This window comes from Trypanosoma grayi, assembly GCF_000691245.1.
Source record: "Trypanosoma grayi strain ANR4 Tgr_388_V1, whole genome shotgun sequence".
In the NCBI taxonomy this organism is placed as follows: Eukaryota; Euglenozoa; class Kinetoplastea; order Trypanosomatida; family Trypanosomatidae; genus Trypanosoma; species Trypanosoma grayi.
The window spans coordinates 931-15498 of record NW_008826007.1 but is presented as its reverse complement, the minus strand read 5'-3'; the positions used below and the strand labels follow the sequence as shown (position 1 = coordinate 15498).

The window sequence follows — 14568 nt, the reverse complement described above, 5'->3', positions numbered from 1 at the left end:
TACTCTTCTTTGCTGGTGTGGTTGCAACTGTATTTGGTACAGGAGCCTCCATCTACGGTGTAGCCGCGTAGCGTTTGGATAAGATGGTGACGCTGTTTTTTTTTTCTGCCTATTGGGCATGTGTTGACCGTGATTGTGGAATGAGGGATTGATGTACTATGATGTTGGGGAGGAAAGCAGGCGTTCATGAAGGGTGTGCTTTTCCGTCTCTGCGTGGTACGGGGCTCATGCTGTTAATTGGAGAAGGATACAGAGTACCTCGGTTAAGGGGTGAGACCGCAAAAAAAGAATGTTGCGCTGGTCGATTTGGGATGCGAGCAAACCGTAGGCGTCTTCCTATAAAAACAGGCCTGCTTCTTGGGAAATGAAGGTACATGGAAGTTGGTGGTGGCCAGCTTCTAAATACAAAATTGGTGAATCGTGTTTCGTTGTTTTCCCTTGTGAAGACGTGTTTTTGTTTGTTTTTATTTTGCCACTGCCGACTACTGTGTGCAACTGAGGTTTAAGGTCATTTTATTATTTGGCGCACGTGGAAACCGTCAAAGACCCCCTCTCGCATGTTAGGAGTTGCAGGAAATGTTTCATTGGAATGGGAACGGAAAGGAAAAATATTTACTTTGTTCGATGCGTATAGCAGTGAATAGAGTCGCAAACCACATATATAAAGGTGTCTCACACTATTGTTGGATTCATCCTTCATACATTCAGTTTGTTTTTCCTTCTTAGTGTGTTCGTTGCGTGCCGGTGTGGATCCCAGCAATTCCCCCTTACCGCTTTTACGGAGGTGCCCTTTTCCCTAATGTTTACTATGTACGGTGAAGTTGCCGTTGAATTCGTGGTCGGAGTGCGGGGCGTTGTAACGGTTCTTTTACACCTTTCGTTCCGGTCACATCAGAGAGAAGCGACGCTGGCATTTTTTTGAGGATATGTTTGTGGTGAATCCTCACGAAAACAATGCAAATGCCACCTTTTTGTTTGGTGGTGGTAAGCGTTTATCTGTTGCTGACCTGTGTGTTCCATGAGGTAAGGCCCATCCTGTGAAAAAATATATATATCTACCCGAGTGTTAATATTGATATAATTTTTCTTGTATTGCGCTGTCGATGGGGCTTCCCCACGGTTGAGGTGTGTGTCTCTGTGTGTGCTTCTGCTTGTGCGAGTGCTATTTCATTCGCCTGGATTTCCTGTCTGTTGTACTCTGTTGTTTATAAGAGGTTTTGTTTCATTGGATGATGAACTAGCTCAAAGTTCCCACCCGCTCGTCCTTCAGGCTTGGCGCTGCATAATGTTGAAGCCTTAGGTGCATCCTGCATGCCTGGTGACATGAATGGCGTGTTGTTGTTCTTCCTGGTGATTGCTCAGTGGCGTGGAGAAGAATCCTGTATTGTGTGCCGCGTGGGACACGGGGACCACTGCCTGTTGTCGCGACAGGATGATCTCTTGGTTGGCGCTTGTCTTTGGGGCACAGTGTGTGTGTGGGGGGCTTTTTTGCGGCGTTGCTTTCGTACGGTGTACAAAAATGAAACATTTTGCATTGAATCTTTGGAGCAGTGTGATGTGGATATTGTGGTGGTTGCAACTGAACAAAGAAAAAGATGACGCATCTAATTGTCATTTTTTGTTTTCCTTTGTGTCCTGCAACTTTTTGCTCCAATGAGGAAGAAATATAAAAAGAACGGCTGAGCGAGGGGGCACGGGACCATCTTTGGCACGGGGTACGGTCCGCAATGTTCAGACGGTGTGGGGGTAGTTTGCGCCATCCGTATGCAATTGATCTGAAGAAGGTGGAGGCTGCGAGGCGTCATGATGCAGCGCAGGCGCAGGTATCGTACAAGTACGCGTTCAAGATGTGTGCGCGGCGCGCCTGGGAGAAGGCCCGACGTGGTTACGATTTCTTCTTCCCTGAGGGTGGGAAGGGTGGCCCTGCGAGGTGACGTTATTTTGCTGACCTCTTTGTCACGTTCTGCGTGAGAGTCATATCAATGCTGAGTTGCTCAGTAAGTCTGCAAGGATTCAATTTTCTCTTTAAAATTTGCTGCGTCTCTTTTCTGTTGTATGCTTCGTTTGTGATAGAGAGTATGCTCGACAAAATCAAAACGTTCGTCTCTCGTCAGGCAGGGCAGAAGGTTGGGAATGCCCTCACAACCTCATCGGGTGCCCCACCGTCACTCAAGGATGCGCTGAGCCAAGCAATGCAGATGACGAGCAAGCTCTTTGACGAGCGCGAATGGCAGTGCCCTTGTGGGCATAGATTCCGCGCATCTGGAGAGTGGGTGGCCACGCTGCCAATCTACTGCGAGGTCCCTTCGTGCCCCAATCCCAAGTACTATGTTGATGGGCCAGGGCGAGCACTGCTCGAAGCTAATCCATCTGGAGTGAAGCTGCAGGAATTTCGGAAGGAAGAACAGTTGCCTCCATCTTCTACTTGTAAAGGTGTGGGGTCACGCTTCAACAACCGTTCAAAGTAAAAGACAAAAATAAAACTGGCTTGCCGAAATGCATAAAATCAAGTGCTACCGAGGCCTTGCGTAGGTGGCATTTTGCAGGGAAAACTACGTTGTCATGTTTTGTTCTCCCTCCGGGGCCCATCTGGTGTTGTATAGTGTGTCGTGCGTGGCGCACCCAATTGGCTACACGGTGTGGTGCCGGTGACGTCTCATGTGTTGTCCGCCGTCCCTTTTTGTGGTCGTTGGTGTCTCAAGGCTTGTTTGCCTTCAACACTACATGAGATGAGTGATTCGCGCTCCGTTAGAAAAAAAAAACAAGTTGCTCGCTGGCTCTAATCTCGTGAATATCGTGCTGAAAGATACACGTCTGAAAGAAGTTTTGGCTCACGCCCTTCAGGGGATAAGCGCAAACAGAGTCTATACATCTTAGTATACACACTGAATTTGTTTTTCTCTTATCTTCTTAATCGAAAAAAAAAAACGACTGGGATTAGGATGCGGTTGCATATCTTTCTGGGCGCTACGTAGGGCGTTGAGAGGAATGTAAGATGCCTTGAAGAGGGGGAGCTCCTGTTTGAAAGAGAGGACCTGGTGAGACTCAATCGCTAGTTTGGTTCTTCCTTGGACACAATGGCACACGTAGGCTCAAAGTTGCTCGCTTATTTTATTCTTGCTTTTCTGGATGAGGTACATTTGACGCATTTGATCACGAATCTTGTTCTATTTTGGTCTTTTTTTTGGTTTGATGACTGTTTAGGTGCCAAGACACTGAAATGGTAAGACATGAAGGCTCGCTCGACTCCTGGTGGCCGTTTGTATCGGTCTTTTATGGAGTGCTGTTTTTTGATTTTGAACAGCTGAGTATTGACAGCCCCTCTTGTGTGCGCCTTTCTTCGCTTCTGGAGTCATTTTTTGCGGGGCCGATACTTTAGCGCGGCGATACGTTTTGTGCTCAGCCGGAGTGCTATATGGAAGTAGTACACTTTGTCGCAATCGACTACGCAGGAGCAAGCCTGGGAGTTGCTATCCTCATACATGACGTGAATAGTAACGAGATGTACTGCTCTCTGCGCGTCTATGATATCGGTAGGAGCGGCCTGTTTCTTCTTCCTCCCCACCTTCCGCGGGGCAAACTGGTAGCCGACGCATTACCATGCTGCATCCCGGGATGCAACACAGATCTGAAAATGATGGTCGATGAGCGTTTATTATTGTTTTGTCTGCCTGGCACAGCGTCAGGCCTGGTTTTGTTGTTGGACACAAGTAAAGTTATACCTTCTACCGATGCTCCGTTACCCGAGGTGGTGCTGAAGGGCCTCTCTTTTTGTACACGCTCCGGTGTTTATGATGCGATCCGTCAGCGTGCTTTGCTGTCCTTATTGGGCGCCCGTGAGATATTAACAGTGGCGATTCCTGTAGATTCGGACAAGAGGAATGACAACACAGCTGTTGTTAGCCTTTTTCGCCTGTCTGTGCTGCGAGGCTCTCTCCACTTCCATGTGTGTGCTTGTGTGCTTCTTGTTTGCCCGACGAAGAAAACAAAGATTGGGTGTGTACGTCTTTTTTTTTTCGTGGGCGAAGCTCCCGTGCTCAAGTGTGGCATGAGAGTCAGAGTGTGCCTCTATTACAGCAGTGTTTTGGGTGATGGTCACCACCTTGTGCTCTTGGCCATGGAAGATGACGGAAGTGTTCAGAGCTTTCAAATACACCCAACAATACTCGTTACGAAAGGTGAGCCCATGAAGGTATATGATGAAGATGCCCAGCAAGGGACTGCGCCGCGCTTATCACTGACTGGAAAGGAAAGACTAGCTCCTCGTGAGTTGTACGGGAGCTTCCCATATGCACTATTGGTGACTGCTTCCGGGCATCCCTGCGTTCGCTTTTCTTTTTTTTTGTTGCTTTTTAACGAACGACAAGTGTGTGGATGAACGCTGAGTTCACGCCTTCTGCAAATAACTTTCCGATTTCCGCTGCCGAATCGTAGCCATTGGCGTCGACTGCTGTGAGCAAGAGTGGCCAGACTAAAGGGATCTTTGCTCAATATTAAAGCCATTCTGAATAAGGGGAAGCTAACAGATTGCTCAAATTCCCTTTGTGAGCCGCATGTAAAGTAAGAGAGTGCCATTTTAAACTTTGTGACAATGATTTGGTGCGGTGCCAATCGATAAACAGAGTCCCCCGTATGAGCTGCTGGCGTTGGATCTGCGCCTCAGAGGGTTTCTTGTGTGTGCCAAATCCATTAACTCCCATGACTGGCCATGTCCTCTGAGATGCTGCACTACACGACGCATTGCAGCAGGTAGTAGCCACGGTTGGGGATTCGTACAAAAAAAAACGGGCACTGAATATATATTCATTGGGGGGAAGGGTGTGAGTGGAACGTGTCCTTATCATCTTTTGGTTTTTCTTTCCTGTTGGTGTGTGCACATGCGGAGGAACGGGGGAAAAAGGGTGTGCTTGTGTGTATGCACCTCATGGGTGCTGAGAATATCAGTCTTCTAGTCACAGCTGTACGCTTTCACTTTATTCATTTTTTTCTTCTTGCAATGTTGCCTACCAGCGCACTGTGCCCAAGTAAAAGTAAATGTCAGGGCACGAGGGCTCTATAAAGGAGGCCGACGCGGAGGTGCTTCCGCTCATCAGCTCCAAAGTGGATACGCTGCTAATGCTTTGCGAGACAGAAAATGAGCTGCGAAACTATTCTCTAAAGTTCAAGTTGGAACAGGCTGTGGACAAGGCGGCTTTTCAAGCAAAGAGGGAGGAAGGTGAAGAGATGATTCACTTCCAGCGTATCTTACAGCGGATGGCTGACCTCGCTTTGAACGTTGCACCCCATATACTGCAGCGCACGAGGAAGCACCTCAAGAATAAATATGCCTCTGAGAAAAGTGGTGGTTCCAGCGAGGCAGCAAACAACAGCGCAGGTCATACGGATGTGGATAATCTTCAACGGAACAGCAGTGTGGAAGAGTTCAGCGACGGCTCAGAGGCATGGCTAGAGACGGGCGCAAGGATTTCCTATACCGCTGTGGAGCTCCTTTGTCTCATTTTGGTATCTCATCCGCGACTGGTCAAGGCACTACAGGCGTACCTGTTTGAGTGCGAAGTTTTGACTTATATCACGGATGCATTGAGCATTTCGCGAGAGCATGAAATCGCATTTTTTCAAGAGGGATACAGAACAGAGCATATTCGGCTAATAGCAAATTTGACGCATGATAATGAAAAGGTGTGCTCTTCCGTTGTGGGCAATTCTGCACTCCTCTCTGCTATTCTGACGGGGACGCGGTTCGACGAGGAGAACCCTGGCATGGTAGAGTGGGCAGAATTCGCTATCCGAAACCTTTGCTGCGGTTCAGGTGAGGCGCGTGAGAAAATACGGTATCTCACTCCCATTGGCATATCTGAGGAAAGCAAGGAGCTGCTGTCTGGGAAGGTTGACTGCCAGTTGACCCCAGAGGGAAAGGTCGTCATGGGCAGGCCAGACGCAACCTCAGATAAGTTATAATCTGTGCCGGGGCCTTGTGTGTGGCAGCCCCACGGCTGCGGCCGTTTTTTTTCTGATGCCATCAACTGATGGAACTTCATGTCCCTGTTCCCTCATTTGATGGAGGCGCTTTGTGCTCATATGGTGTTCCGGAAGCGAAAAAGAAACGGAAAGTGGGAGGAAAAGGCTGTGGTGTGCCGTTGGTGGAAGAGATACCCACATCATTTTGTGTTTTCTTCCACGTATTTTTTCGTTTTTATGTTTAAAATGCTTGACGTTGTGTATTTTCTCCCTTTCTTCTTCTCGCTCCCTTCGCACTGTTTTTTCACTTTCTTGCGTGCCGTCCCTCCCTGTACAGCACACAGATGCCACCGCGGAAGACGTCTGCGGCGTTGCGCCATCGGTCGCACATTATCGCCTCGTCGGCGGAAGAGCAGGAGGCGGCGCTCACGGAGTGGCGCGCAAAAGCGCGGCAGGATGGGGAAAAGTTGCGCCGCATTGCCTCGAGAATTGAAAGGCAGAAAAAGTCCACAACAACCACGGAGCGCGGTGGGCGCTGGCTCGCAGAGCGCACTGCACTTGACCGCGAGACAATGTCGGCTGGGCTGGAGTTGGCGAAGGCGTGGGCGTCGTGTGCAGCCCTTCTACCGGAGGTGTTGCTGAAAGAGTGGGCGGAGCAGGATCAGCGCTGCGCGGAGCTGTCGCGCTGGCTGGGGGCGCGTCTCAAGAGTGTGCGGAGGGACCTCCACGTCTTGCGCCCACCGAGCGGCGAGGCATCGCGTGAGGCCGTTACGGCCCTGCGAGCGCGGCTCTGGGAGCTTCGGGAAGAAAACGCGGAGGCGAAGAGGGTTGTCGACCAAGAGGTGGAGGAGGGAGAAGAGGAGCCTAAGCAGGATGCACCGACAAAGACACTTGAGGGACTGACGCAGTCGGTGATGGAGACGTTTGCAAAGATTTGTGAAACCAAGAAGGAAAGCCTGCATGTTGGTCTCATCGAGACGTACCGAGGCGCGTTGCAGGCGGAAGAAGAAAAGGCATTGTCTCAGGTGGTAGCGGGACGAGATAAGATGAATGCCCATATGTTGACGTCAAGCGATATTCGCACCGTTTCTCTAATTCTGAGAACCTATGATAGTGCCATGGGGAGTGGTGTCGGCGCCACGCCGGTTGTCACGGAGGATGTGTACGACCGCGTTCAGCAGGTTCTTCCGCACGCCTCTGCGCCGTCGGTGCGACTCGCTGTCAATGAAGTGCTTCGGCAAAAGCGAGACCGTCTGCGTGTGCGGTCCGTAGCGCTTCAGTACAAGAAGAAGTCTTCGGAGCTTCTGGATTCGTTTGAAAAGGCCATTTCCGCTGAGGAAGATGTTATGAAGATGCAGATTTGCATGGCAGAAGAGACGAAGCAGCGTGAAGAGCGTCAGCAGAAGACACACGAGGAGCTGGAGCGACTTCGTGCGGTGCGTGACGCAAGAGATGCTGCGCGGCGTGAAGAAGAAACAGCAAAGAGGACAGAAGAAGAAGAAAAACAACAGCAGATACTTCGCCTGCGTGAGGCGGAATTCCAAGAGCGCCTGAAGCGGCTGCAAGAGTACCAGGAGCAGCAGCGGCAACTACAGGAAAAGGAGCGCGCTGTTCAGCAGGCGATGGCAGAGGAAGAGGCCCTCAAGAAGGCGATAGAGCGAGAGCACAACGCAAAGCGGGTGGAGGAACGGAAGCGAGAGTATGAGGAAAAGTGCCGTGTGCGAAGAAGGCACCAGGAGGAAGCGGAGGAGTTTAGGGCGGCCCGTGAAAAGACACTCGAAGCCTTTTTTAAGGGCGTGGAACGGAAGTTGGGAGTCACCTGTGATGCAGGCCGGGTGCTTCAGGGAACCGCCTCCAGTCAACAAAATGTGCCGTACGTCTCTTTCTCTGAGGCGGCTCAGTGCGTCGTGCATGGGTACACAGTGAATGATATAATGAGGGACCCGCGGTTCCGCCTTCAACTCGCGTTGATGGAGGCGGGACTGCATCAAACTCCCTACGGGCGGGAGGTGCTGTCGAGCGGGTTTCACGTGCCGGCGGCGCAGCGGCCAAGCGAAGATAACCCGCTGCGCATGGAGTATTGAAATAGTTGCGTGATGGGATCTCCGTGTGTGTGTGTGTGTGTGTGTGTGTGTGTGCAGTTATTTGTAGTCACTCTTTTGGGTTTCCATTGTGTCTTTCCGTCCTTTCTCTTGTTTGTTTGTTGCGCAGTTCTGAGGAGATGGTGTGCATGCACAAATGAGGCGCTTCAAGTTGCTTTTATTTTGAGTCTATGCCTCTGATTTTGTGCATCTTCTCTTCTTCCTATTTGCTTCACAATTTTTCTTTTTGCCGTGTATCCGCGGAAGACTGCGCGATGATCAACAGGCTTGTAACCGTCGAAGGAGTGGAGCAATTCTCAGCTTTGTTGTACAATGGGGACAAGGCCGCGCTGCAGGTCGCTACCGAGTTCGGATGGATGGGAATGGCTAGTGCGATGGGGCCGGTGCTGATGCAAAATGTAATGCAGCAATCCTCCTCTCAGTATTCTATCTTCTTTGTCTCCCAAGCCCTGCGTCATTTGGTCGACTCCCACCTTGGGCCAGAGGATCTTGTGGCACTTGAGGTGTTTCTGAGTTCGGTGATTGTACAGCGGCACGCGTCCCTAAGCTCCCTCAGCGTAGATGCTTTGACTCGTCTGTTGTGTGCAGTGGTGAAGCAAGGTTTCTGCGATGCTCCCGAGCTTCAGGGATTCCCTGCCAAGGTGACGGCAGCGTTGGTGGCGGAATCGGGCGACTTTTCCGACGAGCACATTTCCTTGTCGTGCTCCATTCTTGTCTGCCTAATTGACGAGATGGAGAATGCGGGAAATGTGGTGCGGAGCATTGCTACTCACAAGCGAGTGATCACTAGTTTCCGCAATGATTGTCTCTTACTTGTGTTTCGAGCTGCGTCACACTGCCTCCAGCGGCTTCATCGCACACATGATAGAGCCAATTACAGTGTCGTATTGTTGATACAGAGAGTCCTCCAGTTCGACTTCGCCTGCTCCATGGATGAAGCAACAGAGGATGTGATGACGCGGGAATATCCCCAGGAGTGGGCCAACGATCTTATTGATCAGGGGTTGTTTTCGCGGCTGTGGGAGTTATACAGCGCCACAGGAAGCGACCCTCAATTCTACAGGGCCGTCTTGGAAACTTTGACACCACTTGTTTCGCTGAAGCCGTCACTGTACCTCTCTCAAGAGCAACACACCGGGTGGATGGTGTCAATACTTTCAGCCACGCTGTCGATCATGGAGTCCCGTCTTCATTTGGAAGAGGCATCAGTTTTGCGTGGTTTCTGTCGATTGCTAAATCGTGTGAAACCGAATTTTACCATTGAGGAGTTACGAAAGGCTCCGTGCTATGAGCGGTGGGTTCGGGAGGTCGCCGAATTCACCAAGTTGTGCTTCCACAACTGGCGCCACGCCCGCCAGGCGTTTCTCTCACTGACATCCATTTGGGCCAAGCTAGTTGGCTCCCAATCGTACTGCAAAAATGGACATACACTCTTTGAAGTGCTCGCACCCGATGTCTGCATCTCGTACATACTGTCGAACCAAGAGCAGGCGGTGCGCTTCGTTATGGAAGGGGAGACGGCTTGGTTTGAGGAGTACATTCTTGACATCGATGCCGAAGCGGTGTCAATGGAATTTGACTTTGCGTCGCAGCTTCTACGCTTCTGTGGTGAGAAGGCGGAAGAATACCTTCTCCAAGAGGTTTGCTCGTCGCTCGCTCTACTTGAAGCACCGGAAGCTATGACGGCATCTCAGCTGTCGTGTATGTGCGAGAGATTGGCATGCATTGTAAGATTTGCCGGTTCATGGCTCAGCGCATACCGCTACAGTCGCAACGCGCGGACACTGGACTCTGCTGTGTTGCGCGCCTGCGTTGACGTTGTCCAGCGGAGTTGCCAATTTTCATTCACGCGCTCCGTGCCGCAAGCTATCTGCCGCCACTTTCACAAGTCCCTTCTCACGTTCCTACGTGTTGCGTGGCAAATTATTTTGTTGGATAGAGTAGACGAGGCGAGGAAACTGCGAGAGTCTATCCGGATATCTCTTTCCCTGGCCAATCAAGATGCACTTGGGCAATTTCTACTGCGTCTTGTTGTGGACGAGGTCATGGAGTGTGTTCACTGTTGCACCGATGATGCGGCGATTGAGGCACTTGGTCTCCTGAGTGAGATGGCACAGTCACCTTCGACAGCTGCTTTTTTAAAGGCATTGCCACAATTTGATGATCGTTTAGTGCTTGACGTTGGAAAGGTGAGGGCGTCTGAGGACATTGCCGTATTCTATCGAGTACGGTATCATCTTTCACGAATCCGGGCTCAGGTTCACTTCATGTGTTCTGGTTCGGAATCCTCATGGAGTGATCGCGTACTACCCCTGGTTGGGGAGCTGCAGAAAAATCTGAAGGAAGGCATGATCCCTGTTGATATCCGTTGTGACCCCCTTACAGCTGTTGTCTGTTCTTGGCGGGGTGTCTTCCACGCATGTGTGGGACAGAACGAGTACAAGGTATTGCTTCGGCACATCTCTCCTAGTCTACCTCTCCTGACGCAAGAGCTTCAAAGACGGTCAGGTACTGTGTGCGGCGTCCAGATATTACGCCTGATTCACGAAATCACTGAAAACCGCTACCGTCGTGTAAACTTTGGTCCTAACGGTGTGGAGGGTTACCATCTTTTTCGTTACGTCTGTGGCTCTATGGATGCGGCAGTGCATTTAGTTATGGGGGCATTGGAGTCTGGTGACTTGCGACTCGAGGAATGGGGTATCAAATGTCTTCGAATTATGCTTCGTACAGGCCGCAATATTCTTACTGGTGGCTACTGCAACTTGGGAGTGCTCCGTCTCTACGAAGACCCAGCGCTGATGACATGCTTGGCATCCCTCTGGCAAGCTATAATGGTGGTGGATCGCACCCGTCTGTGCCATTATGAGAAACTGGCCCAAGCCTACCTCACGCTCCTGGGTGATCTCTTTAAAGATTTTCATTTATGGTTTCTTAGTGAGGTACCGACAACCAATCTTCTTCACATCATTCAACTACTGGAGTCTTCTCTTGGATATTACATCTCAAATGCGATTCCTCTTGTTTCACTTACCGTTGAAGCCCTGGGAGCGTTTACGAGTATATTGTGTCACACAGAGGGTGAAGACGCAAGATGCTGTGAGCTCATTCGCGCCTCCCTTCTTCAAGGTGACCAGGGAATTATCTCCCGTCTGCTACGATTGATGCTCGACGTCATCGTGTCGAAGAAGTGCTCATCGTCCGTGACTGAAACCCCCTTGCGAAACTTGATAGCACTGGATGAGAACTCCTTTGCGCAGTTGGCAACCGTGTTTGCCGGCTTTGCAGCGGTAACGGGGAAGGAAGCTGAGGTCAGAGCTGCTTTTGCGCTCTTGGCGTCAAGTGCTGGAGATTTTGTTCATAAGGGCAACAACAACTTGTTTGCAAAGGAGTTTCAATACTTTTCCACGATCATAACAAGCTGTCTTTGTTGACTCTCCCACCCTTCCCCACTCTGGTTCGTCCTTCTTTTTGCTGCTATTGTTGTTGTTGTTGCCGTTGCCGCCACCTATGCCCTATTCTTTGGCTACAACTTCCTTCCCCTCTTTCCTCTTCGCTTTCTTTCTTCTTCCGTCTGTTCCCGCTCCCCCTTTCCCTTTCCCCCTTTCCCTCTCCCTCTCCCTCTCCCTCTTCCACCTCCTGTGTGCTTCTCTTGCTGTCCGTAACGTTAAAGAATGCCAGGCGGAGGGATACGGATACAAAACCGCATCGCCTCACTTGTTGGGACGGCGTTGCTGCGGCGCTTCCAGGGCCCCACGCAGGCTGTCACGTTGGGCTGTTGTTCCCGTGCGTACCTTGCGGTCACGCCGTGTTGCCTGGGGCGGAGAATCAAAGGTAGGCGGACGAGGCACCGTGAGCCGACGGAGGGTGACTGGCTGTGCCAATGCGGTGAGTTAAATTATAAGTCTAAACGCGAGTGCTTCAAGTGCGGCGCGCCTGCCCCGCCGCTTCCGCCTGGCGTTCGTCGGCCTTCGTTGCCCGGCGAGGACCCGCACGACTGGGCGTGTCCGTGCGGGCAGATGAACTTCCGAGGAAGCGTTGTGTGCCATAAGTGTCAGCAGCCGAAACCGGCGCCACCTCCGCTGCCGGGCAAGGAGGTAACGCTCTGGACATGTCCAAAGTGCAAAGGCATCAACCGGAGCAACAGGAAGTTTTGCTTTAAATGCTCGGCACCCTCGCCACTCCTCACATTCAAGCCTCTCGTGTAGGAGCATTTGAGTAGAAGGAGTTTGAAGGAAGGAACAAAACAAGAGAAGTCAATTCTTTAGACTGCTTGTAGAACGAAAATCAGTATTGCTTCCATTTTCGTCTATGGGATATATTACAGTGTGTCACATATGTCTTCTTTTTTACCTGTTGCCATTTACCATCACCGTCATTCAAGAGGAAGTAGAGGCTCCACGATGGATTGCGCAGCACCGAATGCCACCACCGCGTCAAATGGTGCAGTGTCAACAGCGCCGGCAAGCATCGCATCGAAAAAGCACCTTTTCATGATGCAGCGTGCGGAGCGCCTTCGGGACCCGAAGGTGCGGCACATGGGGATCGACAAACAAGCCCTCGATGAGCAGGTTCGCGAGAAGGAGGCCCTGCGACGGCTCGAGAGTGAGCGCAACGAGTTCTACGACCGCCAGGCGCTGTTGATGGACCGCCATGCGCAGGCGCTTCAAAAGGAGGTGAATGAGATTCGCACAACACGCGAGAAGGAGTTGCAGGATTACCGCGACACGTTCCAGAAGAAAGAAATGCGCCGGGAGTGGGACCTCAACGATCCCAACTGGAAGTCAAGGGACTTGCCCATTCGCGTCGGTGATGATGATCCACGCACCGGTATTTCGTCGCTTCAGAAGTTCGAAGGGGAGGACTTGGACTTCAAGAACCGCCGCCGAGTTCAGCAGGGCCAGCAGCGGGACTGGGCTCAGCAGCAGGTGGAGGAGAAGCTCGCAAAGAAGTGGATGGAACAGGAGGCGAATCGCATTTTTGACGAGCGCAACGAAGAGGTCAATCACCGCGTTTATGATGTAGAGCGGAACATCGCCGACCAGCGCCGAATTATTCAGAGGAACCAGGCGGAATTTAACAAGGCACTTGCGGAGCAAAAACGTCGTGAGGCTATCCGTGACAAGGAGGAGGACACCGTTAAAGGACTAGAAGAGATTCGCTACCACATGGAGGGCGACTTCCTTAATGAGACGGAAACAATGGTGAGTGACCTCGGCAAGAAGGTCAAGGCAGAACGATACAAGGGAATGACGGCAGAACAGAGGGAGCAGTTGCTGCGCGATCAAGCAATGCAGCGTGACGCGATGCGGCGCCGCCGTCTGCTGGATGTGGAGGAGGAGAAACAATGGGCACAGCAGGACAATCTACAGCTGCGTATGGCCAACGCTTTGGAAAGACAAAAGGAGCGTGAGCGCCGTGCTGAACGGGAGGCGGTTGCTGCCGAGCAGCAGAAACAGAAAGAAGCGTCAAAAACTCGCCAAAAGCAACTAGATGAACTATATACAAATGCAGTGGATGAGGATTATTTCAAGTACTGGGATCTTTGCATGTAAATATGGAAAGATATATGTCGCTTCACTGCACTAGAGAGGTCTATGTCACGTTGTGAGTTTTGCTCAACTTGGCAGAATTTCTTCTTTGTTTGTTTGTTTGTGTGTCTCTGTGTGACGAAGAGCATCGGAATGATGGAAGAGAGAGAGAGAGAGAGTGCATGGTAGCATTGATGTTTTTTGTTTGTTATTGTCTTCTTATGTATATGTGCTCCTCCTTCATTCTCTCTTCCACACCAGTGCAACCCTCATGTTATATTGCCGCCTGGGGGGCTGTTCATTGTTGTATCTTTGCTGTTCCACGCACTTGACGAGTGCCGGCTTTCCATTCTTTTTCTTTGCGTAGCGGCGCATGCGTCACGCCGTTGCTGCGTGGTGCGTGCAGCGATTAAGATGATTCTCGGAGTCGGTGATGGCACCTTTGCCATTCTCGTCGTCTCCACCTTTAGCATTGTCGGGGCCCTCGTGGGGTCGTACGTGTGCCCGCGGTTCGCGATTCCCATCGGAGCCGCCTTCCTGTCGCTGCCGTTCGCCGTGTACGGCTGCATTCTTTCCGCACCGCACGACCCTGTGCCGCCGCCCCTGCCGCCGACGTCGTACAACAGGGAGCGCCGCTTGCTGCCCGACGCGGCGGTAGTGGACTACTTCCTCCCCGTCCGCATCGTCGCGTTGCTCGTTCTTGCCATCGCCGTCCTCGCGGCGCTGGCGTACCACACGGTGCTGGTCGTGCGCGAGCCCCCGTACAAGGCGCCGCGGGTGCGGTGCCTGCGGGAGCAGCTGGAGGAGATGCACCCCACGTGGTATAGATGACGCGCCTCACCGCCTCCCTGGTGAGGCGCAAGGAGCGGGTGGTCGCTCCGTACAATACAGACGTGTGTGTTAGTGTGTATACATTCCTACCCCATTGCGTGTTTGCTCTGGTTTTCTCTTCCCCTCCTTTTGTTTCCCCCCCCCCC

The 14568-nt window shown here is 51.6% G+C and overlaps 10 protein-coding genes across 10 annotated transcripts; 9 read left to right on the top strand and 1 right to left on the bottom strand.

Moving 5' to 3' along the window:
• Window positions 1-1237: 1237 nt before the first annotated feature.
• On the bottom strand, window positions 1238-1615 carry DQ04_03881100 (hypothetical protein; the record flags this gene model as incomplete). Its single annotated transcript, XM_009313179.1, has 1 exon — window positions 1238-1615. One exon carries the CDS (start codon window positions 1613-1615, stop codon window positions 1238-1240), a length of 378 nt encoding a protein of 125 aa, XP_009311454.1.
• Window positions 1616-1727: 112 nt separating this feature from the next.
• Window positions 1728-1934, top strand: DQ04_03881090 (hypothetical protein; the record flags this gene model as incomplete). Its single annotated transcript, XM_009313178.1, has 1 exon — window positions 1728-1934. The coding sequence occupies one exon, from the start codon at window positions 1728-1730 to the stop codon at window positions 1932-1934; it is 207 nt and encodes a 68-aa protein (XP_009311453.1).
• A 144-nt stretch (window positions 1935-2078) lies between these two features.
• Window positions 2079-2468, top strand: DQ04_03881080 (hypothetical protein; the record flags this gene model as incomplete). Its single annotated transcript, XM_009313177.1, has 1 exon — window positions 2079-2468. One exon carries the CDS (start codon window positions 2079-2081, stop codon window positions 2466-2468), a length of 390 nt encoding a protein of 129 aa, XP_009311452.1.
• Window positions 2469-3415: 947 nt separating this feature from the next.
• Window positions 3416-4378, top strand: DQ04_03881070 (hypothetical protein; the record flags this gene model as incomplete). The annotated part of the gene is made up of 1 exon (XM_009313176.1): window positions 3416-4378. The coding sequence occupies one exon, from the start codon at window positions 3416-3418 to the stop codon at window positions 4376-4378; it is 963 nt and encodes a 320-aa protein (XP_009311451.1).
• A 656-nt stretch (window positions 4379-5034) lies between these two features.
• DQ04_03881060 (hypothetical protein) lies at window positions 5035-5958 on the top strand (the record flags this gene model as incomplete). Its single annotated transcript, XM_009313175.1, has 1 exon — window positions 5035-5958. One exon carries the CDS (start codon window positions 5035-5037, stop codon window positions 5956-5958), a length of 924 nt encoding a protein of 307 aa, XP_009311450.1.
• A 344-nt stretch (window positions 5959-6302) lies between these two features.
• DQ04_03881050 (coiled-coil domain protein) lies at window positions 6303-8042 on the top strand (the record flags this gene model as incomplete). The annotated part of the gene is made up of 1 exon (XM_009313174.1): window positions 6303-8042. One exon carries the CDS (start codon window positions 6303-6305, stop codon window positions 8040-8042), a length of 1740 nt encoding a protein of 579 aa, XP_009311449.1.
• A 272-nt stretch (window positions 8043-8314) lies between these two features.
• On the top strand, window positions 8315-11494 carry DQ04_03881040 (Importin-beta, N-terminal domain-containing protein; the record flags this gene model as incomplete). Its single annotated transcript, XM_009313173.1, has 1 exon — window positions 8315-11494. One exon carries the CDS (start codon window positions 8315-8317, stop codon window positions 11492-11494), a length of 3180 nt encoding a protein of 1059 aa, XP_009311448.1.
• A 240-nt stretch (window positions 11495-11734) lies between these two features.
• On the top strand, window positions 11735-12268 carry DQ04_03881030 (hypothetical protein; the record flags this gene model as incomplete). Its single annotated transcript, XM_009313172.1, has 1 exon — window positions 11735-12268. One exon carries the CDS (start codon window positions 11735-11737, stop codon window positions 12266-12268), a length of 534 nt encoding a protein of 177 aa, XP_009311447.1.
• A 195-nt stretch (window positions 12269-12463) lies between these two features.
• On the top strand, window positions 12464-13615 carry DQ04_03881020 (flagellar protofilament ribbon protein; the record flags this gene model as incomplete). Its single annotated transcript, XM_009313171.1, has 1 exon — window positions 12464-13615. The coding sequence occupies one exon, from the start codon at window positions 12464-12466 to the stop codon at window positions 13613-13615; it is 1152 nt and encodes a 383-aa protein (XP_009311446.1).
• Window positions 13616-14005: 390 nt separating this feature from the next.
• Window positions 14006-14422, top strand: DQ04_03881010 (hypothetical protein; the record flags this gene model as incomplete). Its single annotated transcript, XM_009313170.1, has 1 exon — window positions 14006-14422. The coding sequence occupies one exon, from the start codon at window positions 14006-14008 to the stop codon at window positions 14420-14422; it is 417 nt and encodes a 138-aa protein (XP_009311445.1).
• Window positions 14423-14568: the final 146 nt, after the last annotated feature.